This window comes from Anguilla anguilla, chromosome 4, assembly GCF_013347855.1.
Source record: "Anguilla anguilla isolate fAngAng1 chromosome 4, fAngAng1.pri, whole genome shotgun sequence".
In the NCBI taxonomy this organism is placed as follows: domain Eukaryota; kingdom Metazoa; phylum Chordata; class Actinopteri; order Anguilliformes; family Anguillidae; genus Anguilla; species Anguilla anguilla.
In genome coordinates, this window is record NC_049204.1 from 54,012,920 (window position 1) to 54,039,433 (window position 26,514).

Sequence of the window (26,514 nt, forward strand, 5' to 3'; positions counted from 1 at the left end):
CTCAAAACTGGCAGCCCCATGAAAATCGTTAGCTACTGACTGTCTGTAGTTGTAATATGCAGCACATGATGAGTCAGTGCAGCTGGAGGCTCTGAGGGGATTCTGGTGACATTCAGCAGTCAAAACTATTTATAACAATATAGTGTTACAGTGATGACGTATTTTTGTTGACTAACTCGGAAGTTTCTTCCACCATGGGTTCCCCGGCACATTTCCTATGCTTTTTTCCCCATATGTATTTAGTTTTCTGCAGAAAGGGATGGAAAATCCTGATGTTATGAGAGACAAAGGGGATCTTTTTGGGGAGCCTATGTTGTGTGTGCTCTAAACACTCTCTGTGTAACAGTTGAACATGTTTCACTCCAAACATGATGCTAAAATATAGTATAGAGCCTTGGGAACTGGGATACGTTGTTGTAAACTGATATTTGGCAAAAAATCGTGTCTCTAGGGTGCCAGAAAAGATACGTTGCATTTTTGCAACGCTGGGTCTCACGGGGCTAACCACACTGCAACTGACTTCTAGTTGATGATTGTTGCTACTACCTCGGAGTTGTACTGACTTCTAGTTGATCATTGTTGCTACTGCCTCTATTGCACGGGAATTGTACAAGAGTGTATACAGAAGGTCCAATATACTAAAGTATACGAAAGTTTAATATCCTATACTTTCAATCATGCGACGCAAATACAAATAACTTACAAAAGATATGTACTATTGTATATTTTTTTATGTATTTTAGTTAAAGGTAGTCTTGATGCATGTCAGATGCCATATTTATTCATATGGTTGTCCCTTTAAATGTCTTGTAGTCCTGCCTGGCTATGTTGTTTTCAAGAATGTCACAGGACACAGCCCAAGCTGATTTTTCTTATGTTTTAATATCATTAATGAGATATATTAACGTGACTACGGCATCAAGAGTTATAACATACATTTCAAGGAAAAAGATGGTTATTTTTTAAGTGGGTGTGGTGTTCTCCTGTTGACAATCTGAAATACTGAACCAAGAAAGCTGATGGAGTGTGGTGTAAGCACTAGGTATGAAAGGGATTACTGTACAATTCTATACACATTATAATTATTACTTAGGGTTATTATTAATATGTGAAAGTTACTGATAAGTGTACGTTACATTAATTCTGAAAGATTACTCAGGTATATTTTGTATACAACCTTTGAAGAACATCAATTCCACACACATTTTGCTTTGATACATGCACAAATATGCATGTATTACTCAAAATAACACGTGTCCAATCACATTTTAACTTTCTATATAGCTATATACTGGTATGCATCAACAGCATTGCTAGCTTATTTACATGTAATTACAATTCATTTATATGGAAAAGTTTATTTCCGAGAATATAACATAATGACTCTTTCCCTTTAAAATGGAATGGAAAAAGGTAATTCAATATAAATGCAATGCATTTAAAGGCAACCAGAAAGGGCACTGTCATACATGTCAGCATTTATTGGAAATAAATATGGTATTCTCTAGGGAGCCCTTTTAAAGTACAATCACATCATGATACAATAAATCCGGAAACCATTTTCTATGCATACACTGACTGAAAAATTTAATATGAGATAAGTATAAGAAACCTAGGTTATCTTATACTGTAGTCAGAAAACATTCATATATCACCCACATGTGTATTATAATATTATTATAATACCGTGTTATAATTTGGCTTGCCTTACTCAACATTTTTACATATGTCAGTGATCTCCTGAATTTACCCACACATTTGCTGTCCTTTAGCCTTCAAGCCAGACAGATGGGCGCTATTCCTCATCTCTCACGCACTATGAAAGCATATACTGCTTTCATTCTGTGGGGTATATTTTCTGACAAGACATTGGCATTCTTAACCGTTGACAAACCAGAACATTGTCCAAAATGAGCGTACAGAGGTCAGGTGTATACTGAGAGTCACCCCATTTTTCCACTGGACTCTGCCACATCCAACATTTTATTTCCCTCTAACCAGTCTCAAGCAGTGGGTTCCTCTGTCCAAAAAGCAGCTTTCAGTGATGATGGTTCTGGGTCTGAACAGAGTGTGGACCCGGCCTCTAAGTTCTCCTGGCTGACCGCTCCGTCCCTGCCTCCACCCAGGGGCCGAATAACAGTGGCGTGTGATCGTCTGAGCAGCTTGCGGTTCTTGGCCATCAGGTCAGTGGTGGAGCGGCTCACCTGGCTCTCCAGAGTCCCGGAGAGGGCCGTCTGTTTCTCAGGACACCTGGCCCCACACAGGACATGAGGCAAGTCATCCCCAAGCTGCGCCAGGTTGTAGTGGTCTGAGCGGGGCGACGTTCCATTGGGGGTCTCTGGGGCCTCAATGCTGCCTGGTAGAACAGCTGAGGACTCAGGGATGGCCCATGTGGACACCCCCTCAGGGCGCTCTGTGTGAAGGGGACCGCTGGACACCACAGAACCCCCTGAGCTTGTTCGGTTACTATGCTGGCTCTGCTGCAGGTGGCACAATGCTTCCAACTCAAGTTTTGTTCTGTGGCACAAAAGAAATAAAAAAATCATTTAAAGTCCTATGCCCTGGCATTCTACAGCGAAGCAGTGTAGACCACTGCTTGCACTTTAAAATGTATAGGAATTAAAACCTGATATGTAAACCGATAACAATTTAATAAAGAATATCTGTCTTTTTCTATAATACACTGAATATTAAAATGAATGAAAGCAAAAGGATACTTCCAGGAAAAAATATCTTGCTAATCCACTGTTCCTACAACTGAGTGTTTACCTGAAATTGTTTTCATAGGATGAGTCATCCCCAGATGGCAGTAATAAACGGTAAATATCTGGATTGTTCTTTGAGATCATCTCCTCCATTTCTGATGTGCTTTTCCCCACACTTGACCGCATTCTGTCTTCTCTGGAAATTGCTCGCTATGAACAATATAGAAACAAGATTTTTATGATGGTACAATTTTTATCTCCCATGGCAATGCACACTCTCTGTTAAATGCATTTCTCAAAATCATGGTTAGTTTTTTCACAGATAATTAAGTTGCTGCTCATTTTCAGAAGATCTATACCATAACATACACATCTCATTATTTCCTTCCTATTAGTACAAATTATGGTGTAAATTTGTTATATCATGTTCTTTATTCACAAGTAAGACTAATAATAATAAGCAAATAATACAGGAATTTCTACTTGGCAAAGGTACATGTAAATAGTACACATTACATTTTTATGGTCAAATATGAACTTTAAAAAAAAAATAATTAATTACTCAAAGCTCAACTTAAAATACTGCTTGTTCACAAAGCATTGCCACAAAATGGAACATAGAAAAAAGAGGTAGAAGGAAAAAGAATGCTGCCTTGGCTTTAAAAATGTTTTAAAACGGAGAGGTGCTCATTGCGAGGTGGGGTTCGTGTCCATGTAAGAAAGAGAGAAAAAATCCCAAGGCACTCAATCTCCAGATTAGCAATTTAAAAAGCCTTTATTATTCTGGGCTAACCCAATGCGTATCGGCAGTAACTGCCTTCATCAGGGGATACAAAAAAAAGAGAAAAAAGAGGATTTGTATATTGCAGTAAATTTGGGTTTAAATAATTTATTTTATGTACTTTTGCATGCATTGCTATTCATTAGTGTTAGTTTGAGAAGAGGTAATATTGATGGAGTAGGTCTGGGTCCATACCTGAGAGTTCAGGCTGTAGATGTATTCAGAATGGGACATGGGGGGGCTGTACCCCTCCCTATAGCCCTGCTCTCCGCAGGGGAGGGTGTGGTGCAGGCTATTGGACAGGGCGTTGACCCGGAAGAGAAGCTCGTCCACAAGGTTCTCAAATTCATCAAAGTAGAAGTGCTACAACATTGAAATACAGCCATGTGATGCCATTTCTCACTGTCAGGGCAGCATGATGTATATTTTTGAACCATCTCAATACAGTGCACAGTACAGTGCAATTATGATTCACTACTGTAGGAATAAGCAATGTCTATCTCTTAACCTCCATTGACCTTCAGTGGCATACAACACCAATAAGCACTAGAGACAATCAAATCCATAATCGTTAATTTTCTGGTTGTCCCCCGAACACTGACAATACCCACTTTCTACAAATCTCAGTGAACATTTTCAATGGGCAAAGTTCATCAGCTAAGTAAAAGTGCAGATTATAATAATCTTATAAAACACATGAAGGGTCATCATGCAACTAAATACTTTGTTCAAAGTTTAGATATATTTAAGGTAACTGTGAACAATCTGAAGTGAATTTGATTTTGAAGTATTTCAGCTCTCACACTTCTCTGGGTGTGGTTATCTCTCCAATTTTCCTTGCGCTTTCCGAGGAACACGAGAAGCCTGTCCTGAGTGTAGGCTGCTACCTCTGAGAAAGTCACCAGATATTTTCTGCTTAAAGTCTTCTTTGCAGTTTTTGCAAGGGAGGTGAGGATTCCTGTAATCTTTAAAATAAATGAAAACACATTGAAAATTTGATTGCTATTCACATGAAATTACGTCCACACCAATGCATCATGGTTTTGGACCCTGAAAACCCCACTTCCTCTATCACACATTGCTCCATCCCGCAAAGAAAACTCAGACTCATCATCAAAAACATTTTCATATTTTTTAGCATTTTTCTGATTCGGTTAAAAGCATCTGGCACATAAACCTTACATCAGTGAAAAATCACAAGTAAATGAAATGTGGCATTGCTCCTTGACCATTGCTAATGTGCTGTACCAGTGCTGTCCAGACGATGGACACGCTGAAGAGGAAGGAGCCGCAGAGCAGAGTGACCGAGCCATTATTGGGCTGGTAGAGTGCGGACGGGGCCTTCAGCTGGCTGATGCCCAGGCAATGTGTGATGACAGTTTGAAAGGACCGGATCAGACCGCTGAAGTGGCAGGAGCTGGACAGGAAGAGCACATTCCCCAAGCTGGCGAAGGCAATCGCGAGGATGACACCTGCCACCTGCAACATGCCAACAATCCATTAGAAAAAAAATGTATTTATATACAGTGCAGTCTCACCACTGATATGCGAGCATATTCTGAGGTGATTTAACATAGATGAAATCAGAGAATGGCATAATTGTTATTTTTCCCCTCATAATAATTCATACCACCTCTCTGAATTTTGCTAGAAATTACTGTAGTACAAATGCTGGCAAATACTGTAATCAACCAGAGAACACACTTCCACATACCATACATTTTTAAACATTATAATGGTAACTGATTCATCCAGTTTGTGCCTGTAACTGTTTTAGAGATACATGTATCAGACTCAATAAAAGGTATGTCCTTTATACCAGGGGCCACAGCAGCTTTCTGAAGGACAGCTTCAGCAGTGTCACAGAAGGAGCCATAGTTCTGTTCGTCTGAAGCAGGAAAACGCATCTCAGCAGGAGCAGGAAGAGCATCAAACCATGGAGGCAACGGGTGAGCTGGATGCACAAAAGAGTCAGGAACTCCAGGAGCAAAATGACAAGTCCACTGGACCTCAACATCACAAACTTTAAAAATGACTGAAAACCTGTACTGCCAATTCCTGTATGATTCATAAAACAATCAACAGCGAACATTTTCCACTGTATTTCTATTAGAAAAAGCCATAGCATCCTGGTAGAACTCTGTGAAGAATTAAAAATTTAGTACGTTTTTAAATTCACAATAATGACAGCAGCTATGTAGGCAAAAGCCTTGCATCTCTAATCCATCTGACACCTCATCTAACCTGTTCCCAAGAGGAAAGGAAACCAAGATCCACAAATGACTTGAAGTTCTCTCTCTGCCAGAGGTCAATTATCTCCACAGCCAGAATGAAGTGGTTCACATAGCAGATGTAATACAAAAGGCTAATGATGATAATGGTGACCTAGGAAAAAAGCACATTCATTGATTCAAATTAAAAGAATGTACAATTTCCAAGAAATGCTCACTGGAAGGTGAATATAAGTAGAAACAGAATAAAAGCAGAAAGTATTAATTCAGTGAGGTGGTAATATTTACCTCCAGCCAGTTCCGTATGTCCCGCCAGTATGCTAACAGTCCCTTCTGGCTCATAGTAAATATTTGAAGGTAGAGATGAAGCAGTATGAGCAGCAGGAAGAGGAGCTTTGGAACAGAAACGGGAGAGAAAAGGCCCGGTGAAAAATCATCCCTGCTCACTGCCAGGATTGATAAAGCACTGAAAAGCATCCCATCACCTGTGAAGTTGCACAGTAAGTGTCTTCCTCTAGTAAGGAATGGCGGCTGACATCACATGCTTGTCTACACTCACCCAACTCAACAGCCGAGGTTACAGAAACGAGCACTGAAAGATGATTGGGTATACCAAATTCGGGGGGAAAAAGCATGTGCTCTCACCTCGCAAGCCATGATGGCGTAATGGAGGGGGCCAGCAGTCTGGTAGACCCTTATGGACTCAATGAAAGTAAAGGGCAGCAGGCCCCCTGCGCTGGGCTGCTCAGTCAGCAGGGAGACGCTAGTGAAGAGGTTGGTGGGGGGGTTGTAGAGGGTGAACTGGACCATCACCGCCTGGGTGTACCTGTCCAGCCAGCCTCTATCCCACAGCTCCTGGAGCCGGACTGAGGCTTCAGCCCTGATAATGCAAGTAAAAGTGTTTAGGTTTGTGTTCATGGAAAGTAAAGACACAACATAATTTAAGGCCGATTATCTCTTTAAGCTAGCTAATTCTAAATCTGGTTCTGAAATGCTCATTTTTTGGTTTTTATGTGCACACTACAAAACAAGAGCTCATAACACATAATGTCAGACTTAATAAGGACATCTCAGACCTGGTTGGTCCTAGGCTGACCCGAGTCCCCGCCCCCTCATAACAGGCAACGTGTCCGCAGTGGCGATGGCTGCCTGAGAGGGCCGGGTCAGTCGAAGGCTCTGGCTGACCCAAGACTCTCTCCCCTGGGCTGTGAGCAGGGAGGCATTCAGGAACCAGGCCTTTGGAGGATCTGGGAACCTTGGGACAGAGTGTTTGTTGCTTATGATTCTTAGGCCAGTCTGCAGAGGGCCTAGATGGTGTAGCCTACTGCACAAAGGCTTATGTGGTAACAGGTACCATGTTGAAGATCATTCATTAAAAAACCCAGCCAAGCACTAGACAGTAATTTTCTGTCTTAATTGTCTTAATGGTTTGAGCTGGACTAGACGTGATTTTGGAGAGTGTGTCTCTGTTTAGTGTGTCTGTTTAGTGTTTAATCAGCATCCTTTCAAGCAACCTCTGGCATTGTCATGAACACTCAAATCCATTTTAACTGGCTCACTGGAGCGAAAAAGATCATAATTATAATTGCAATCGTGGCGCTGTCTTGTACACTGAGATAACTGCTACTGAGAGGATGTGATACATTTAAAAGTGCAACTAGGGTGCCATCTACTGTTCATATTTGTCTATTACAATTTTGCCTTTTAGTTTAATTTTTCCAGGAAACATGCAAGTCAGTTTGAACAGGTACTGAGATATTTTTCCTTTATCGTCTATATTGTATCACGAATGCTTACCTTGCAGACTATTTTCTTTTCCACCTCCATCTTTTTTAAAGTTGGTTCTCCAATCAGAATGCATGTGCCTTGGACAGCACCTGCCTGTACATGTAAATTAATCATCATGCACACCCAAACACACTTACACACAAATCCACATTGTGACGGAAAATAAAACTCGGTGATTTGTTTTCAGAAAATATGACAGGTATGACACAAATTCAGATTTATTTTTTAAAATAACAATGAAAGGTCAGATGCAATAGCTTTTCAACAGAAACAAAGGAACATGAACCTTGACATGCACCTTGGTATTAGTAGAGGCCTTATTGTACCAAGTGTCCCAGTAAAGTCCCTCCAGTAGAGCAGTTAAAGACCAGTTCCACCAGTCGTTGTGGGTTTTTATGGCATGAAAGATACTGCGTGGGTTCCTGGAAACAATCCAACAGAAAATGCAATATTGTTGCTTGGGTAATCAAACATAAGCAATAGAAAATCATTTTGGCGACCTCAAGACTGCAGCATTAAACTTGAAATGATGCTATTATAGGTCAAACAGTGTATGAGAACCAGTGCAATTAATCTGGTCGCTTACTTGGTAAATTCAGCTCTGACAGCTTGATTCAGCTGGTACTGACTCTCCGAGGATTTTCCATAGGTGATAAACAGGAGAAGAGACAACATGAAAGTATACAATATGGCCTCCCTGTAGAAATAGAGAAGGGTTTGGTTTGAATCGGAATCTCTCGTATGTGTGGATAAATTCACTATCCTGTGAATAGAGATGCAGGAATGATTGTCACACAGGGAATCTGCACTGAACCCTGGATGGTGACCTGAGAATTTTGCGAATGAGCAGCTCCTTCTTCATCCGGTCTCGAGTGTCCTTCAGGTCTGCTGGGGTTGGTGGGCGGGTAAGGCGCAGGTGACGGGCTCTCTGACGGGCTGCTAACACCTGCCAATCAAAAATGGGGCCATCATCATGTGGGTCAAGGAATCTTATTTTAAAGAATAGGCAATCAGAAATGGAATAAATAGGTATGTGCACATGAATAGAAATTCTGCCTGCGTTTCAGAATTATAACTACACTGTGTCCATGGAAATGTGTCGTACAGCACTATTTTTTCATTTAGTTCATAGTGTTGGAGGTCCTGAGGGGACAGTTTATAGTCTTACCCTGTCAAAGTGTGTGTATTGGTTCTGAGGGTGCTGGTGGAGGCTGAGCGGGTAGATTTCTGACAGACGGCCTCCATTGTGGCTCCAGTGCTCCTGCAGTCCTCCCGCAGTTTCAGTTTCATCAGAGCAACAGTAGAAGTCACATCGGTCTTTGTACCACAAGGATACTGCAGTCGCAATGATGAGTATCTGAGTGAAAACAATCAGACTTCAGAAATCAGTTAATAGTTTTGAAAACAACAGTTAAACAGGGATTTAAAAAAAAAAATTAGAATTTTTTTATTTTTTATATTGTAACATATCATAACATATCATACATAAATCACAAATATTTCTTGCCTCACAAATCTACACTGGGATATTTAAGGAAATGAAGCAGGAGAAAATACCCATAAACAATCAAGGCAGAGCATTTGCTACTACTTTTCACATCCAAAATGCAAAGATCTGACCATTTACCAGGGCTGGCTGGACCACAAAGACACAGCAGAGCATGGAGAAGAACAGAGAGTGGATCCACAGCAGACTCTTTGTGGGGCTGAATCTGCCGGACAAGACACAGCAAGATCTGATAATGTATCTACACAGTGCATCTGACAAAGAAGGTGACAGTGGCAAGGACAACCTGGCATAGTTGTAGAAGGGCATACAGGAAGAAACCTTTGGAGGAACCAGATTCCTCTGGCCAGCTCAGGGTGTGTGCTCATAGGAACAAACATGGTCAAAATTCAGACTGTCATGACTTCACGACTGGCTGCACAAGTTCCAAAAAGAGACAACAAAGACCAACAAGAAGGTATTAAATAATTTTTGACAAACATTTCAGATAGAATCCTATAAATACTTCTTTGTCATTGGCCATGAGAGGTCAATTTTCATAGATTTAATGCAGGTAATAATTTTCTACTGCCCCTTTATTATGATATTCGCAAGAGCAAAATTTACAGAGCAACCGTTACAGCATGTCCAAGTGGTGTCTTTGGAATATCGTCTGAAACAACGGATAAGGTGAATATCTCAGGCTTCCCTGCGCACAGTAAGGTAAAGGTAAAGAGCTGGGGTCACTACCTTAGTCCCAAGCCTCCTGTGATCACAATGCAGACGAGGGTCAGTGACGAACACAGGGCCCACGTAACATGGCGACACCAAGAGGGCAGCACAACTCTACTGCTTCTATGTTCCCTTTGGCCCAACACACAGCTGTGCTCTGGAGAAACATGGAGAGGAAAAAGAGAAGACAGAACAGTTTTAAAAAGGTAATGGGTTTTTCAGCACCAGTTACTACTACTCAAATGCCTTTGTAGCATGTGGGCAGTTTGTTTATTTCATTTTATTGGCTTTTTATTTCCAAAGATAATGTGTTTGGCCCATCTGTTTTATCATAATGTCACTCACTTTAATGGAATTCAGTAAATGACTTTCTCAGTGATTTACTGCTACAGTTATCAGTTATGTTCTGCCAATTTAGTCAGGGAAAGGGAAGGTAATTAGCCCTTAGCCCATTACAACAAGAGCTCCTCATTGCTCTTCCCAGATTGAGGTTGTAACATGCTGGTGGAGGACCGCTCCTTGTGTATTCAGATACCTGCAGTGCAGCCGGACTGCAGGTTGTGCTGGCTCTGTTTGCAGTCCTTATCCATGGGTTTGCTGTTGCTGCTGCCATCCTCAAAGCCACCGGAGCTGTTCCATGCAGTGGCCTGGCCTTGCTTCTCCATGTGGAGCTCTCTGTAGCGCATGGATGCCTGGCTAGGGGAACGCCGTTCCACCACTCCTCTCTGGGGGAACCCAGAGTGTTTGATTTGGGACTGAACACCATCCTAACAACGGCTATGTAAATGGCCGTAAACAGCCTTCAGTTAAATAGACTCTTAAAAATTTCATTCACAAAGAAAGGAACCTTGCATTGCATTCTCCATTTCTCCTGCGTACACTCCTGAAGGCTGTGACAGGACAGGTAGGACTCCGAAATGCTGCCATCAACCAGCAGAGCATCACGATGAGCTGGGCAGAGCACAAATGAGTCACCAGATGGCCCTGAGCTGTGGACAGCTATAATATTCACCTTTCACACAAAAATCATATCAATCTCTCACCTTCCACAGAGTATATTTCAGGGATTCTAGTCTTGTACTGCTGTCTAGAACAATACTTATTGCCGGATGCCTGTAATTTGAAGGAAAAGCAAACACAAAGAAAGGACATTTTCATTTTATCTGATTTCCAATGCCAAAGTAACCATCAACTACTGCTGTGGCAAATGGGAGAAAATAAGCAGCTTTTTGCCACTGATGTCATTCATAAGTCATGCTGGTGACAGGGCGAGAGGACGGGCGAATCGGGTGGTGTGAAAGTGCTGCGTGACACTCTGACCTTGCAGAGACGAAACAGCAGGGACACCAGACCCCCAACTGGCAGCACCGCCAGCGTGCTGAGGATCCCAGTCGCCAAGGAGACGGTGGAGACGTCAATGAGGCCCAGCTCCGCGGTGTACTGCCAACATCATGTGAGAAACGACACAGCAGACCAAGACCATTAAGAACACCACACACACACCTTTTAGTCTAGCATTCAGTAGTGCTGAAAGGTCACACGGTTACTGGCCAAAGATGCTTTAAAGCAATATAGGGTACAATTTCACCTTGGTGACACACTTTTGATAAACAATATATTTTAATGGGGAAAACACTACACAATGTACATCAAGGTCAATAAGCTGATGAACCACATAAATGTGAGTACGAGTATGTGTGAAGATATTTGATCCTGTTGCTTTAAAATAACTCACTACAGATATATTAACAGTGATGACATCCTTCAAAAATACTCTATTTCCTAACGTATTATCATGACAACACAAAAGGAACCCCATTATTCAAAGGTTAATGGGATTTTTCTCATATTATGGGTGAATACTTTCACAAAATATGCTTCTGAAGTTTATGAATATATTGACTTTAGAGATGACCCCATAAAAATCAAAATGCAAATTGCTGGAGCAGGAAGTCCCAGAGAGCAAGGCCCAAGAAAGGTGAAATCAATTTGAGAGGTGGCGGCGCTCCAACTGCCTGTAGTGTAACTGGAGACGAGTCGGAACTGAGGTGTTGGTATCCGAACTGGCGCACTCTCTTCCTCACTCACCTGGTCGTTCTGCAGGGAGACGAGCGCGGCGTTCGCGCACATGTACCCCTCCAGCAGCAGCAGGCACACGCTCAGGCGCTGGACGCGGGTGAACCTGCTGTGGGAGGGGCGGCTGTAGACCGACGCCCATGAGTGGAAGTCCTCCAGGTACTCAGTCAGCTTCAAGTGCAGTAACTGCTCAAAATACACACATTCAGAGAGAGAGAGAGAGAGAGAGAGAGAGAGAGAGAGAGAGGGAGGGAGAGGGAGAGGGAGAGAGAGAGATTCCATTATGAGTCCACCATGGTTAATTTTGTGCATCCAATTAAAGTAAAACTAAGTAAAACTGCATAACAGTAAAACTAGACACATTATGTGCTCACATCATATCAGAGTGGGCGGGGCTACCTTCGTGAACCCCAATCCTTGAGTTAGAGGGGTCAGCTCCCTTTCCACTCTCCCGTCACCTTCATCCACGGCCAGCCAGCACTCCCCCGGAAAGAACCAGCTGCCCCCCCTCGTCAGGTCCCTCACCACCACGTGGCTGAGGTACCAGCTGGGTGAGGGGCCGCCGTTAGTGTGCCAGAGGTGGAGCTTCCATATGGGGCCAAGATTGTCTGGGGTGCTAAGGAACACGCTGGCGTCACTTACAGTGGACACTTCAACACCACACTGCCAACTGTCACACGGTTCAACCCGATCCAAAAGGCTACAGCGAATGAGGTGCTGTTAATGCCTTCCCCGTGAATAAAAAATGTAATCAAATTCAGTTGTATATTCAGGGAGTTTTGAAGGGCTTATGGAGTTTTATATAGTTACTGCAGGACTGGACTATAGACGTGGTACCTCAGGATGAAAGTGTGCCTGGAGTTCCTGTCAAAGAGAAGCTGGTCCGAGAAGCTGAGCTCCCTTGTCTGTGAGGCTCCTCCTTCACCATGCAGGACAATGTGTACCTGAGAAGGCACACACCACAAATCACCCACCCTTTATAGGAAGCAGAGCATACTTCATTAAGGACATTTTATGAGCATGACTGAGGACCTTAGAGAGCATCAACATGCAGGACAATTCAGTTCAATTCAATTTTATTTGCATAGAGCTTTTCGCTGGCACTATTGCACAGATGCTTCACAGGAAAGGAAAAAAAGGAACATTTGGCAAAAACCAAGCCTGAAAACAAAACGTGAGGCAAAAAAAAAACCCCTCAATGGGAAGAGAAACGCTAAAATGATGGTGAGAAAAAACCTCCCAATGGGAAGATATCTTGGGAGGAGGGGGAGCACATCCTCCGCTGGCTAGCCCATAGCAGTAGTAAAGATAAAATAAAATTAATGACTTGCAATTATAGCAGTTGCTTCAAGGAGACAACATTGAGCACTGATGTGGCCCAGTGGATACTCAAAATCACTACCCCACATGAAACCACAGCACGGTAAAGCATAGCAGTGCTGCTACAGTTCACTGTATGTGACAGCTGGTACATACACACTGGCATTCACTCAATTGGACTTTGCGTGTGTTTGACAGCGTGTGACACGGCTTGGCAGGAGTGCTGCGTGCTCTCGTACCTTGGCCGTCATGGTGGGTCTGGAGCGGAGTCCAGTATCGATGGTGACAGCGTACAGCTGCCTGTCCGATGGGCTGTTGTCCTCTAGCAGAACAGAACCCGCCATCTTGTCCCTCTGGATATCAGACCACTTGCATGCTATCATTACGAGGAAGTAGACTGCCAGGGAAATTGCTATAACACTGCAGAGCATCGGGTTATCGAAGAAGCTGCAAGATAAGGGTATATCACATCACTGCAAGAGTCTCACATTACAACGCAGTATTGATTAAATTACAGAAAAGTAATGCTTTAGGCCTATGTGGGGAGGATATTGGATTTTTACTTACCCAGTAAACTGAGACACATCGGTAAATTCATGATGGCTTTGTATTTCCTGATAAGCCACCGTAAATGTTGCCAGATGGTTACAACTGAAAGAATAAAATACTGTATATATTTCTGAAGCAGGCAATAGTAACATGATACCATTACAGTATTTATTAATCAAATGTATAATCTACTGTCTTTAAGTGAACACCATTTGACATATGACATAAGGCATCACGATGGATGAACTTCATAACTGTAATAACTGACCCTCACAGGACAGAACTAAAGTTGTATTAACTTAATTTCACACAATTTGAGTGGCATTTATGGTGCAAATATCAGCTTTGTGAGGGTGACGACATTTTTAGACAGCGTGCCCCATCTATACCTGCAGTTGACTTTATCAGAGGACATCCCCTCCAGAGGGGTACATCCATCAGTTTTCCACTCCCTCCCATCCCAGGATAAACACTGTGTGGACTCAATCCTCAGGGTGTAGTTTACGGCATTAGATATATACTTATTCCAGGGACTTCTGCTGTAGTCTGCATTAAGGAGGGCCAAGTAACCAGTGCCTGCATCTGTTCAACACACAGTTAAAACAAACTGAAACAAATTGCTGCAATGTTTAGAAATACAGAATTATCACATTTTAAAAAAAGTATCACAGGACTGGGATGGGAGACAGAATTAAAGACACACCATTCAGGGAAGAGGGAGGCAGGAAGATGTGGACTGTGTTTCCTTCCCAGCCATAAATCCTCTGAGTGTTGTACAAGCTGGGGGTGGGCCTCTCAAACATTCTGTGCAAACAGCAGGAGAAATATAAGCACAAATTACACCATGACACAGCTGTTGTGTAATACCAGCGTGAGTATACTGTGAAGAAATGAAATTACTTAATAAGAAAATTGGACAATTTGATCTGATGTTCTGTGGCAGCCACCAGGGAAGTCTTCACACACCTGAAAAGGAGCATTATGGGAAAGGTCCGCCTGGTCGGCCGGGTGAACTCTATGGTGATCTGCAGCGCCTCCCGCAGGTTCTCTGGTGTCACGTTGAACTGATGAATGTTCATGTGACTGCGCAGCAGAGAGAAGCAGTTGCTCTCCTGCGGCAGTGAGAGAAACTTCAGCATTCGTTTCCCAACTCATCATTTGCACTCAACAACAAAAAATCCTTACTGTTATTTCCCACTGGGCTCCTGATGCCAGGAGCCCTACCCAAACCGTACATTTCTGTCCCTTTTCTGGAACTCGATGTTGACGGGTGCAGAAAGAGAACGCGCTCTGATCTCTCTCCTGGTGGTGCAGTTGTACAGCTTCAGATCTGCTACGTTGCCCTTAATCTGAGAAATAAAAAGAGTCATCATGCTCACCTCATAGGCCTTACGCTTGCGGAAGACTGAACTGTCACTCAGGACAGTTCTTAAAATCAGGAGTTTTTATACTCTATACCAGGAGCCACAGCTGCTAGCATTGAATTGACCAATAAAAGCAGCTGATTACACAGTTATGCCAGTTCATCTGGTTTCTTGGTTACTGATTTTCAGATGAAAATACAACCTAGCAGACCTCTAGCAGGCTCTCCAGGAGAAGTTTTGGGGACCCCATCTGCAATAGGCAGGGCTTAGTCTATTGCTCATTAGCTATGTTTTCAGGATATGGGCCACTACATTACCATGTTCTTCTCTATGCAGGACCTCACCTGAGCCGGTGCATTGCCCCGGAAGTATGGGTTCTGTTTAAAAAACATCAGCTGGCTGACAACGCAGGAGTTTCGGGGGTTGGTACTGTGGGTTGTACCACTCCACCCATTAATATGCAAACCCAACACATGAGGGAGGTAGAACGTGCAGGAGCCCACGCTGTTAGCGATGTTCTGGAAGCTGCTGTACTGGCTGGTCTTGAGCTCCATCAGGCTGGTGCTCACATTGTGCTCAGAGACCTTGTTGAAGAGCACATACTTCTACAAGCCAGAGAAAAGAACATAAAAGGGTTTTCATTAAACCAAGCACATACGATACTATATATTCAATGTAATAAAATCTCTTGCCAGTTCAGGACTCCCTTCAGTAGTTTCAGTGATTAAAAAATGAGAAATGCATCAGGCAAAGTTTACGACCATCAGTATTTCATGATAAAAAAATGATAATTTTTTTTGTAAAGCTAGAAAAACATGTTTTTGTTTTTTTTTATTTTAATCTGAGGAGGTCTGTGAAATTGGCTGAGCTCTGGTGATGGAACAGTGTGTGATTGTACCGCCGGCTGTGTGGGCTGCGTGTAGCGCTCACCAGCAGCAGGTGGGCAGTGGTGCGGATGCTGTCAGATATCAGCTGGACTCCCCCCGCGGGGGAGCTCAGCTGGGCCTCTAGCACATGGGACAGCAGAGACACCAGCGCATTTATCATCCGCTCATCCATGATGTAGGTGAGCGGCATGCTGGGTGCACCGAAGCGGGCTGACATATCCTGAATGCGTCGGGTCACCAGCCTGGCGCTTAGGAACGACACCTTCCATGCAGACAATACAGAAATCACATGGCCGTAATGCTGAGTGACAACCTTGATTTGGAAAAGAAACCTGCTTTCCTGTAAACATGCTAACCAAATGGATGATGTACCAATAGGGCAAAGACAGAGCTGTCCACACTCAACATGAATACAATTTTATAAACTCTTTCAGTTTGGAAGCAGATACACTTACCTGCTCAGTGACACTCATAAGCTCCTTAAGCATGTCAATATTATCAACCAGTGTTCCCTAAAAGACAATAAAGATTGTGGGGGAAAAAAAATCCTGCTTAGCCAAATAAGAACAAACAATGTTTCCACTTTCAAATGATTCCATTTAAATTGGGGACAGTCTGAAAGATTTAGTTTGAAAACAAAATCCTTTTCAATAATAATAATAATAATAATAACAATAATAATAATGTTCAATATTTGTACAAAGATTTCCTAACACAATGCACAAAGAGCAGCAAGTGCTTGCTAGATCACATAAATAAAAACTTTCAAATGATTCCATTTAAATTGGGGACAGTCTGAAAGATTTGGTTTGGAAACAAAATCCTTTTCAATAATAATAATAATAATAATAATAATAATAATAATGTTCAATATTTGTACAAAGATTTCCTAACACAATGTACAAAGAGCAGCAAGTGCTTACATCAGAGGGACTTCAAGTGGAAATAGTTTAATAGATTTTGGATGACTGTGTTGCTGTTACCTCGTCCTTTATAGTGAGGTCACATGCTGCAGAGATGAGGGCACTCCTTGTGTCGGTCTGCAGCTCTGTGGAGGCAGTGGACTCCTGACTCAGCCGATTTAGCACGCTGGTCAGCAGGAGGATGTAGTTGCGAATCTCAACATAGCTGCCCATCTGCACGAGTTTGGTGAGGTTCCTCAAACCATGCACGTAGCTAAAAACACCAGCAGATGGAGGTTAAAAATCCCTGTTGTGCTAACAGCAAAAAGACTAGCAGTGGTGGATGTGTGGTGCCTTACAGTTCTATCTCAGAATTGTGGACAGATGGTGCGTTCCTCTGGAAAATCGGCAGCACCTTCACACTAACAGGGCATGGTTTGGTTCCACTTCCAAATCTGTTCCGTATTTCAGTGTATACTGTAACTGACATAAGTACAAGGCATGGTTATTAACTTTTAATTGGAAGTTGTAAAATCTAAATGCTACTTAATGAATTGAAACCCTTATCTCCTACAATAATTTTCCAGTTATTTACCTTTATAGTCATCATCTGGGTCTCCAGATGGAAGGTTGAAGTAGTATTGGAAATCTCGGCCTTGGTAAAGGATCTTCCTTGGGGTGTTGCCTATGCTGAAGCTGTACTCATAAAGGAGGTCCTAATGGATAGGGGATTGTGGGATTGGCAGACAGAAGGAAAAGGAGTGAAACATACTTAAGTGCCCTGTGATCTATCACAAAAGAATATGCTGTCTACATATAGCAACATGACTGAGTATTGTCAGGACATTACTTGAAGAACAAAAATATTTAACTTATGTGTCCTATCATACTCACTGATGAAGTGTCTGTAAGAATATATTTACCTCTTTCCCAGAGGTGCAGAATATGCTGAAATCTGTGTGGATCTCATAGCCTTTACTAGGCTGTACTTGACAGATCATTCCCTGAGGAATCTCATTGGTGGAGAAGAACAGCTGGGTCTTCCCCAGGAGGGCCTGTTCTGAGTCTGCTGTCAATGATAAAAGAACACAGCAAGAGACACACATAGCACAGGTCTAAATGCCAATGCCCTTCTACGCCTTTCAGTAAAACTGCTCTAACCAGGTATAATACATGCCCAAGGTCATGCTGAAAAACGACAAGGACTTTTCTCTCATAGTTCTTCCTTTACTTGACAATAAATATGACAACTGTAAAAATGACAATCTGCTTAGAAATGACTTGAAGAATAATCTCTTTAGGCCACAACCCCTGAGTGCCCCAGAAAGTGACCCGCTGCCTGTTTTGACTTACCTGCAGACACTTCCAGCATATAAAGGCTCTTTGCCTTCAACACGAAGGGTTTAAATGTGACGACAGGGGAGGATATGCCTGAATGGAATTGAAACAAAAGAGAATGGATACAAAACCATAACAAGAATTCATGTACTGTGAAACAACTATGGTTGTGGAAACAACTGATCACACACTGCATAGCTGCGAATGAATAACAAAAATAGCAAGCCATGCAGCATAATAATACCAGTAAATTACTTAAGCACCATTTTGTACTCATACTTTAGCTCAGGATTTCCTTATTGTTTTTATGATCAACATTTTAGCATGTTACCAGCCACCCTTCTACAACTGAATGACCAACAGTCAGTGCTTGTGGTCAGTAATACACTGTGACATGTACCTGTGAAGACGAGGGTCTGGAACACAGCAGAGTCGATAAGCTCTCTGTCCAGATCCAGCAGAGTTTTCTCAGGGCGTGTCAGTAACAGAGTACTGGGGTCCACCAGATTGTGTCCCTCCCCACCACTGGAGCCTGTAATCACATCACCCCCACTAGAGCTCCCTGACCCCGCTCCTATCTCACACAAATGCACACACATGCACACACACATACACAGACACACACACACACACAAAGGCATGGTTATCAGAACAGATATTCTTCTGATGTCATTTTCAATCAATTTGCATATAAAATTCTTTCAAATACATAAATCCTCTCCATAGGGGGAAATCAACGCCAAAGATGTCACATTCATATTTACAAAGGCAGTCAAGTATGCTGATTACCTGGGCGCCCAATGGGACTGCTGCTCTCAAAGATAGGGGGAAAGTCAGAGTCAATGGGAAATTCTGTGATGATGTCATCATCGGGAGACACAGTGTACTCTGAAACGTAGTACGGGGGAAGAGGGATGCTGTAGTCCCCAGGCACAGCAGGCAGAGGCCCAGAATCTGTAATTAAATAGCCAGGAAGACAATGGTCTAATGAAATAATGAAAAATTTGATATGCAGAGCCAGCTGTTATGGGAACAGCCGCTTGTACAGGCCTCTCCCTGTCTGTGTCAGTATGGGTTCAGTGTCTTAATGAGCTATCTTTCTATTTTTCAATCTTTAAATCCCAGTAATTCCCAGGAGTTACGGGTCAGGAAATAATTCTCCTGTTTTCCCAGGATAGCTCAAATATTATTATTTCCCATCTGGAATTTTTTTCATAGTAAAGTACTGTGTAATACAAAGTTTGTAAATGCTGCCAAACAAAATATTGATTTATTGACTGGCTGACTGAATTTCTACAAGCGGTGAGTGTTTTTACTCATGTAACACAGAAACTAAAAAACTGAAAGAACAGATTTGAAGAGTTCTCTGATGACTTTTATCCCTGACCCGAAAGGCTCGTTGGTTATTATTAGAAGTGGACTGCATACTGTCCACTCATATACCTGCTGCAGATTCTGCCAGATGGACGTGGGCGGAGTCTGGTCCCTGAGGTTCGACTGACCTCCTCTGTCTGGCACGACCCCCCAAGGGCTGGTTCTCCTCAGGAAAGAACGCGGGAAAGGGGGGAAACAAGGGGATAAAAGGGCGGGTGGGCAGAGCTGGAACTGTGGCTGGTTTAGGGACCATGGTGTTGCTGGTCGTGTTTGATGATGTTACAGTGCCACTGTGGTTCTGAGGTCCTGGGTGCTCTGATATCTCAGGTGTCTCAGGGAAAGCAGGGAGTGTAGAAACTCTAGGAGGGGTTTGAGGGGCAGTTAAGATGGCTGCTGATGGACGAACAGTGACAGTAGAGGAAATACCAGGGGTCTGAGAGGTTGTCTCCAGGGGTAGAGTCAGTTCTGGCAATGGAACGAAGCTAGGGCCATCAAAAATCCTGGAAGGCAGACTGAGCTCCACATTCTTACAAAAAGGAACTAAAGGAAACAGAACCACAATTAAGATATCATATAAATTCAACAAATTTACAGGTGGTGTCGCCAAGACAGGAAAAACTAGCTTCACTTACCCTCAACAATGACTTTACTTGAGGCGTTCACCAGAAAAAGTTTCCAGGTATAGAAAATATTTATTGGGGGAATGCCACAGCTTTCACAATGAGCTTCAACAGAAAACTGCTCATTCCAATTCACTGTGTTCCCCTGGCACTGGTAGCAAAAAGCCTGTACCTTCCTGAAAAGAAGACCAATTTCAGGTTAGACGCATGATTAAAGTATCAAATAATTCTATTTGCAATGCTATTTATAATACAAAAACGATTAACCAGTCAATCAGTCAGCCAGCCAACCAACCAACCAATTATTCAAATAATTAATCAATAAAACATACTTATTTTACTTGACACAGTACATATTGGAACTTCACCTTGCAAGATGAAAATAGGACATTTGAAAACAAAAGAAAGGTGTTTTAAATACTGACATAAGCACATAAACCCAAAGATGATGAAAGGCTCTAAGATGAAAGTATTGTACAGCAGGAGTTGTGGCACCCACCTGTTCAGCTTTGGCGAGATGGTTATAAACACCTCAGATGTGGATGTTCGATCTCCACTCTGCACGGTGAGCGTGAACTGGAACTGGTCAAACCTGGGCTTGAGAGAACTGACCGGGAACGTGATCACAGAGGAGGACGTGGGAATGTTCTCATCAAAACATGGGCTCCGAATTATACTGACTGGCTTACATTTCCATATGAAGCTGTGGAAAGAGGCCAAGGGACCATATCAGTGCATAGCTAAGGTACTAAAACTGCAGTACAGCCTAGGCCTCCTTAATTTATCATTAGGTAATTACATCATACACATTCATCACACCAAAAGAATATAATATCCACTCATTTTAGGGGTTTGGTATCTAAAACAATGTGTATTTTACTTTGGATGTCAGCCATACCTCAGGACGCTCTGAGGGTAATCCGGGTCATATGATCTTTGTCCATTCAGTGTGAGAATGGTGCTGTTTCTGTTACTGATGAAGATGTTTGTACCTCCATAGATGAGGCTAATGGGGGGGCTAGGCACCACCTCAATGCGGACTGTGTAGTTGCTGTACACAATACTACCTTGGATCTGAACCTGCAGGGCACAGAGAGAGAGAGCTCAATGCTAATGCAGTTTTGCCTTTCAAAATGGAGAGATCTACAGTACAGTCTCTAAACCTGAGGGCTATTATGTAGAACCCACAATACAAAATACTAGTTCAATCCAGAGACCTTTAGCCTTCTCTTGAGCCCCCACCAGCAAACCATGACCTCCCATTACATTGAAACAGACATAAGCATAAATTCAAAGAAATACCCCGTTATTCTCATCTGGAGATTGTAAACGCACATACCTTAGCTATTGCCGTGTATGTGCCGTAATGCAGGAAGTTGTTTGGCAGCTCAATGTTCTGCTGGTGGGTCTCGACTGGAGTGAGCTGCACCCGTAGCCCACCAGACTCATAGAGAGCCCAGCTGTAAAGGAGGCCCTGGGAGATGTTGCACTGGACGTCTCCTTCATAGGTGACTCCAAGCCGCAAGGTCTGGTAGCGTCGTACCTGCAGAGTCATGGGGAAAGATGTGAGGCTGTAAGGAGTCATGGAATTCAGGCTGTGGTGTGGTCTCATCTGATCCCACATCCACAAGCTCCATACAGGCTTCACCAACACCTCCGCACTCCCACCCGGACCAACCTGGCTATAGCGTGTCTTGCCCCGGCTTGAGGCACTTTACCTGTATTTTGAGGGGACCCATGTTTTTTATTGGAGGAGGCTGGCAGGGCTGACGAACCACAAAGACCTGCCCCATGAGGGAGGCGGAGCTAACCAGGTTCGACACGGTCACTTCCACAGTAAACTCGCCTGTTCTGAAGTCAGATCAAAAAAGGTCACATTATCTTTCCATTATACTTGCGCTACATAGAATTAAGGACCGAATGCGCTCTCTTTTAAATATAGATGGTTGGTTGAAAATGCAACCTCCACAGGAGCAACAACCTGTGGAAGACGTGTTGTTCGGTGTTCCTTCCAATTCTATTGGTGCCGTCTCCAAAGCTCCAGTGATAAGTGACATTGGTGCCACGGTTGATCCTACAGTTGAAGGTCACGCTGGTGTTCAGCATCACCGAGGCATCGAATACAAGTCTGTTGGACTGGACCTCTCGCTGGATTACTATGGCATAGATGTCTGAGGTGAAGGAGCTCAGGCCATTGGAGGCATTGACGATGACATTGTAACTGAAAAATCAAAGAACATGCCATTTGTGTTCTAGATAGCGCAGAACAAGAAGTAATCATGGCCTTTTGTGCTGATATTTTTCACTTTTTTCACTTGTGATATTTTTAGTTATTGGTGCAAGCAGCTTAAAAAAAAAAAACATAAAAATTCCATTAAAACTGAGCTTCAACAAGGGATCAAGGTGATAGCAGAAAGGTGAAACAATGCAAATGTATTCAAAGAAGCCTCCATATGGCCTTCCCCCTTCTTAGATCAAAAGTAACCCTACAGATGGGAGGTAAATACAAATTTGAAAACCTTAGAACGACTGTAAACAAGTAAAGCCTGTTAGGGAATTGACTTGTGAGATGTACAGCTTAAAAAATAACATCGCAAAGCAATACCAAACAAAAAAGCATTAGAAAATTCTTAGAAATTTTCACATGCAATCTGTAAGTCTGAATTTCAAATAACAACAGCCTTGCTTTACCAGATAACTTGTACTGTCTCAGATGAGAATAAATGAAATTATTCAAATTATGAAAGCAAGCATGAACAAATTAGCTATTTAACAAATAAATACATTATTATTATTATTATTATTATTATTATTATTATTATTATCATCATCATCATCATCATCGCCAATGAATAATAGTAATTTCTCAGCTAACAAATGAGAAGCCAACTCTAGCGTTGTTGCACCTGCCAGGGACGTAATATCTCTTAGTGATGGATTTAGAGGTTGTTCTCTGTGGTGGTTTGTCACCAAAGTACCACAGAAACTCCAATGGGCCCGGTTCCGGCGTCACGGCCAGGAAAGTGACAGCTGTATCAGTGGCATAGACCCGTTTATCTGTGTAGATCCCAACAGCTGAAACACACAAAATTAACTGCTGGGGGGAAAAGAACCAACATCTGTTGAGGCAGCATCTCCATCCAGTCAATCTTAAGCAGTGTGTGTGTCAGAACAACATGCAAGTACTCTGCACTCAAACAAAGAGATGGACAGAGCTACGTATGTACAGTGTGTTTGCACAATTAAGTGGTAAAACATGGACATGGACATGGACAGAGCTCGACTCAGTGTGGCGTGTACATACCCTGTATCCTGTAAAGCACAGAGATACTTGTGCTGGCTGTCACGCTCCCCACTCTGTTCTGGGCAGTTACTGACACGTTGTAGACTGCCACAGCCAGAAACAAGTGAGAGACCACAGACCCTGGGGACATAAACACAAAGCTATGGCTTTGCTACCTGTTAACTTTTTCAATACTGTGATCATTGTAAACAGTGTGCATTTGATTGTGTCGTCGCTTCTGCCGTCCCCCGCGATTCAGATAAGCGTATCATAACTTAATTTGTTTCTGCTGTTGCTAGTTAGAGAACATAGTTGTGTGTAATTTAGGTAGCCTAATCTTTTTTAAAACTTGTCTCAACTGTTGCTAGTCAGCAAGCTTAGTTGGGCGTTAGCTGAGAATATCTGTAGTTGACTTGCTGTTGTTAGTTAGTTAAAGGCGTTAGTGAAACTGTGTGGGGATTGGTGTTTAACTGCCCCGTATTGTTGAGCTAATTTCGAGTAGCTTCACCTGGTGCTATTTAAGTGGTGTTCATCTGTGGTTCAACAGTGTGCATCTGATTGTGTCGTCGCTTCTGCCGTCCCCCGCGATTCAGATAAGCGTATCATAACTTAATTTGTTTCTGCTGTTGCTAGTTAGAGAACATAGTTGTGTGTAATTTAGGTAGCCTAATCTTTTTTAAAACTTGTCTCAACTGTTGCTAGTCAGCAAGCTTAGTTGGGCGTTAGCTGAGAATATCTGTAGTTGACTTGCTGTTGTTAGTTAGTTAAAGGCGTTAGTGAAACTGTGTGGGGATTGGTGTTTAACTGCCCCGTATTGTTGAGCTAATTTCGAGTAGCTTCACCTGGTGCTATTTAAGTGGTGTTCATTTGTACGTCGCTTTGGATAAAAGCGTCTGCTAAATGAATGTAATGTAATGTAAACAGTTGTGGTAAACAACTCTACAGTGACTTTCCCCCAAACAATTGTAGATGGTACAGTACAGATTGATGAAAGAATATGTTTGCCGGAAAAGAGAAATAAAAACGTATTTACCTCCGTTAACATAAGTTGTCTGATCACCCATATTCCAAGTGTATGTGGCATTGGTTCCTTGTACTAAGTGTGCATTAAAAAGAATGACTTCATCTTTATGTATGAGGCTGGAGTTTGCTGTCAGGTGCAAGTTTGCTGGCATTTTCTCCACATTAAATGAGCACTGAACCTCAGTGGCATTGTAGAATTCATTATAGGCTGTGACTCTTATGATGAAGGTGCCCTCTGTAAATAAATAAAAAATGTCAAACAAGGGAGACATTTTATCTTGACTTTCAACCTGATACAGCAATTAAGAAGTACATTGCGTTTTTTAAGCCTCGTCTGACTGACGTGGAATTTTACCTTGAGTGAACCGATGGTATCTAGAGAACCAGGCTCCAGGGTAGACCTGATGCTTGGCTCCTTTCCCATGCAATGCTGGTGGGCCATCTCCAAAACTGAACATGAAGGTGACATCCATGGTAGAGGTGTAAGCACTGAACAGGAGGTCCTGGGTTGCATGGGAGCCACTGGGCTGTGGGAGGAGCACTGCGTAATCCATGTTAGAAGGGAGCTGGACTTGAACGCTGCTGATTGGACCACACACTTTAACTGACAGATGTTTGATGAGAGGGTTGGTGTATAGGGGACTGAAGATCATCAGAGACACATTGTGGGTTCCTGGAACCACTGCTTGGTATGACAGGAAACTGGTGCTTGTGTTTCTGTGAAGAATTGAGGGGTACAGAGAGGAACAACAGTTAAATTTAAAAATGACATTGCACTAATTTAGCACACGTATCCACGACAAAGTACATAGGTGCCTTCAATATGTTTATGAAAAGTAGTAATAAATATAGAAAAAGACATTGAGAGTCACTTAAAGAGGACGTGCAAGAATCAGCTATACTCTTCACTTAAATGAAACCATTATGGAACTAATCATTTTTACTTAAAACTGTAAATACATACAGTCTCCCTTGATAATATATATTTTTACATTGGTTATTACTGAACATCACATTCCTCTTGAAAGCCAAAGTGAATATAATTCTCTCTTCAAAGTGAATGTTACAGTATATGGAGGTCCTTACCTGTCACTGTGGCTATGCACACTGCATTCTAAAATGGTGACATCCCATTGGAAGGTTATGTCGCTGCCAGTGCGCACTGAGGCAGTGGCATTGATGAATTCAGACTGGTGGATCGTAGGGGACGTGGTCAGGGTCAGCAGGACACCCTCGACAGGTTCCTCTACTGCTGCCAGGGCCGTTTTCGTGACAGCACCAAGGACGCTGGACACTGTCGCGTACAGGTGGAACTGACCGGTGCGGGCGTATGTGTGAGGGAAGGAGAAGGTGACGGAACACATTGGGGAAAGGGAACAGTCTGTCACGGAGGTGTGCTCCCTTGAGGAGGAGACGACTCTGTGGCCATCGCTGAAGTCAATCAGGAGGACATATTCCTGTGGTGGCACCACGGTCAGCATCACAAGGCTGGCCTGTCCCAGCTGTGTCGGAGCGGTCGTCAGGGACACGTTCACGAAGGGATACAAGACAGAAGCGGAGAGGTTTGCCGAGAGTCGGCTGACCTCGTTCTCCACAGTCACCTCCACCTGTAGCTGGGCTGGCTCATTTACCTCCACTGTGAACTGGGACAGAGGTAGGAGGCGGTTAGACAAATTACCAGGAAACCTAACTCAAGAAATAAGGATACAATACATTCAATTATAATTTCATACATTCAGCAGAATGTTATATAGTAGAGATACTACAAATTAAACGTAAGTGCAAAAGACACACCTGATCAGACCCTATAAAGGAAATATTGTCCCTCCTGTTAGTGAGTTTCCACCTGTATATGAAACTGGAACCTCGAGAGATCGTAGCTTCCCAAGTCACAAGAGATGGTACAAGCTGGCTGCAATTTGAAATAAGACATAATAATGGATCTGGTTATTTCTTTGACAAAACAAAAACAGCATACGTCTGGCTTTTATTCTGATTTTATTCCCCAAAGACCACAGAACAAAACTTAAAATTATTCAATTGAAACCACAAATA

General features: G+C 42.7%; 1 protein-coding gene across 1 annotated transcript; it reads right to left on the minus strand.

Annotated features, from left to right (window-relative positions):
• Positions 1 to 1,461: 1,461 nt before the first annotated feature.
• On the minus strand, positions 1,462 to 24,976 carry LOC118225760 (polycystic kidney disease 1 like 1). The gene is made up of 51 exons (XM_035414659.1): positions 24,815 to 24,976; positions 24,470 to 24,694; positions 23,458 to 23,577; positions 23,060 to 23,228; positions 22,135 to 22,374; positions 21,872 to 22,004; positions 21,493 to 21,696; positions 21,052 to 21,233; positions 20,653 to 20,856; positions 20,166 to 20,329; positions 19,603 to 20,073; positions 18,949 to 19,113; positions 18,560 to 18,733; positions 18,175 to 18,252; positions 17,745 to 17,887; positions 17,417 to 17,537; positions 17,181 to 17,304; positions 16,903 to 17,095; positions 16,375 to 16,431; positions 15,963 to 16,181; positions 15,377 to 15,637; positions 14,904 to 15,017; positions 14,635 to 14,780; positions 14,372 to 14,472; positions 14,058 to 14,250; positions 13,687 to 13,770; positions 13,359 to 13,566; positions 12,637 to 12,743; positions 12,199 to 12,415; positions 11,812 to 11,985; positions 11,044 to 11,163; positions 10,767 to 10,836; positions 10,571 to 10,674; positions 10,259 to 10,448; positions 9,742 to 9,880; positions 9,133 to 9,217; positions 8,674 to 8,862; positions 8,333 to 8,451; positions 8,092 to 8,202; positions 7,804 to 7,927; positions 7,515 to 7,598; positions 6,794 to 6,972; positions 6,363 to 6,597; positions 6,006 to 6,110; positions 5,731 to 5,871; positions 5,306 to 5,440; positions 4,735 to 4,965; positions 4,290 to 4,451; positions 3,682 to 3,849; positions 2,770 to 2,915; positions 1,462 to 2,517 (listed from the first exon to the last, which is right to left on the minus strand). Exons 1-51 carry the CDS (start codon positions 24,930 to 24,932, stop codon positions 2,004 to 2,006), a joined length of 8,460 nt encoding a protein of 2,819 aa, XP_035270550.1. The 5' UTR covers positions 24,933 to 24,976; the 3' UTR covers positions 1,462 to 2,003.
• Positions 24,977 to 26,514: the final 1,538 nt, after the last annotated feature.

What these genes read in the sequence shown, in the direction of transcription:
- LOC118225760 (XM_035414659.1), bottom strand. Translation starts at nt 24,932, where the DNA reads ATGGATGTCACCTTCATGTTCAGTTTTGGAGATGGCCCACCAGCATTG. An exon ending in ATCTCGCCAAAGCTGAACAG is followed by an intron (nt 20,330 to 20,652) that starts GTGGGTGCCACA and finishes TCTTCTTTTCAG; the next exon opens with GAAGGTACAGGCTTTTTGCT. An exon ending in AGGCCTCTACTAATACCAAG is followed by an intron (nt 7,599 to 7,803) that starts GTGCATGTCAAG and finishes TTACATGTACAG; the next exon opens with GCAGGTGCTGTCCAAGGCAC.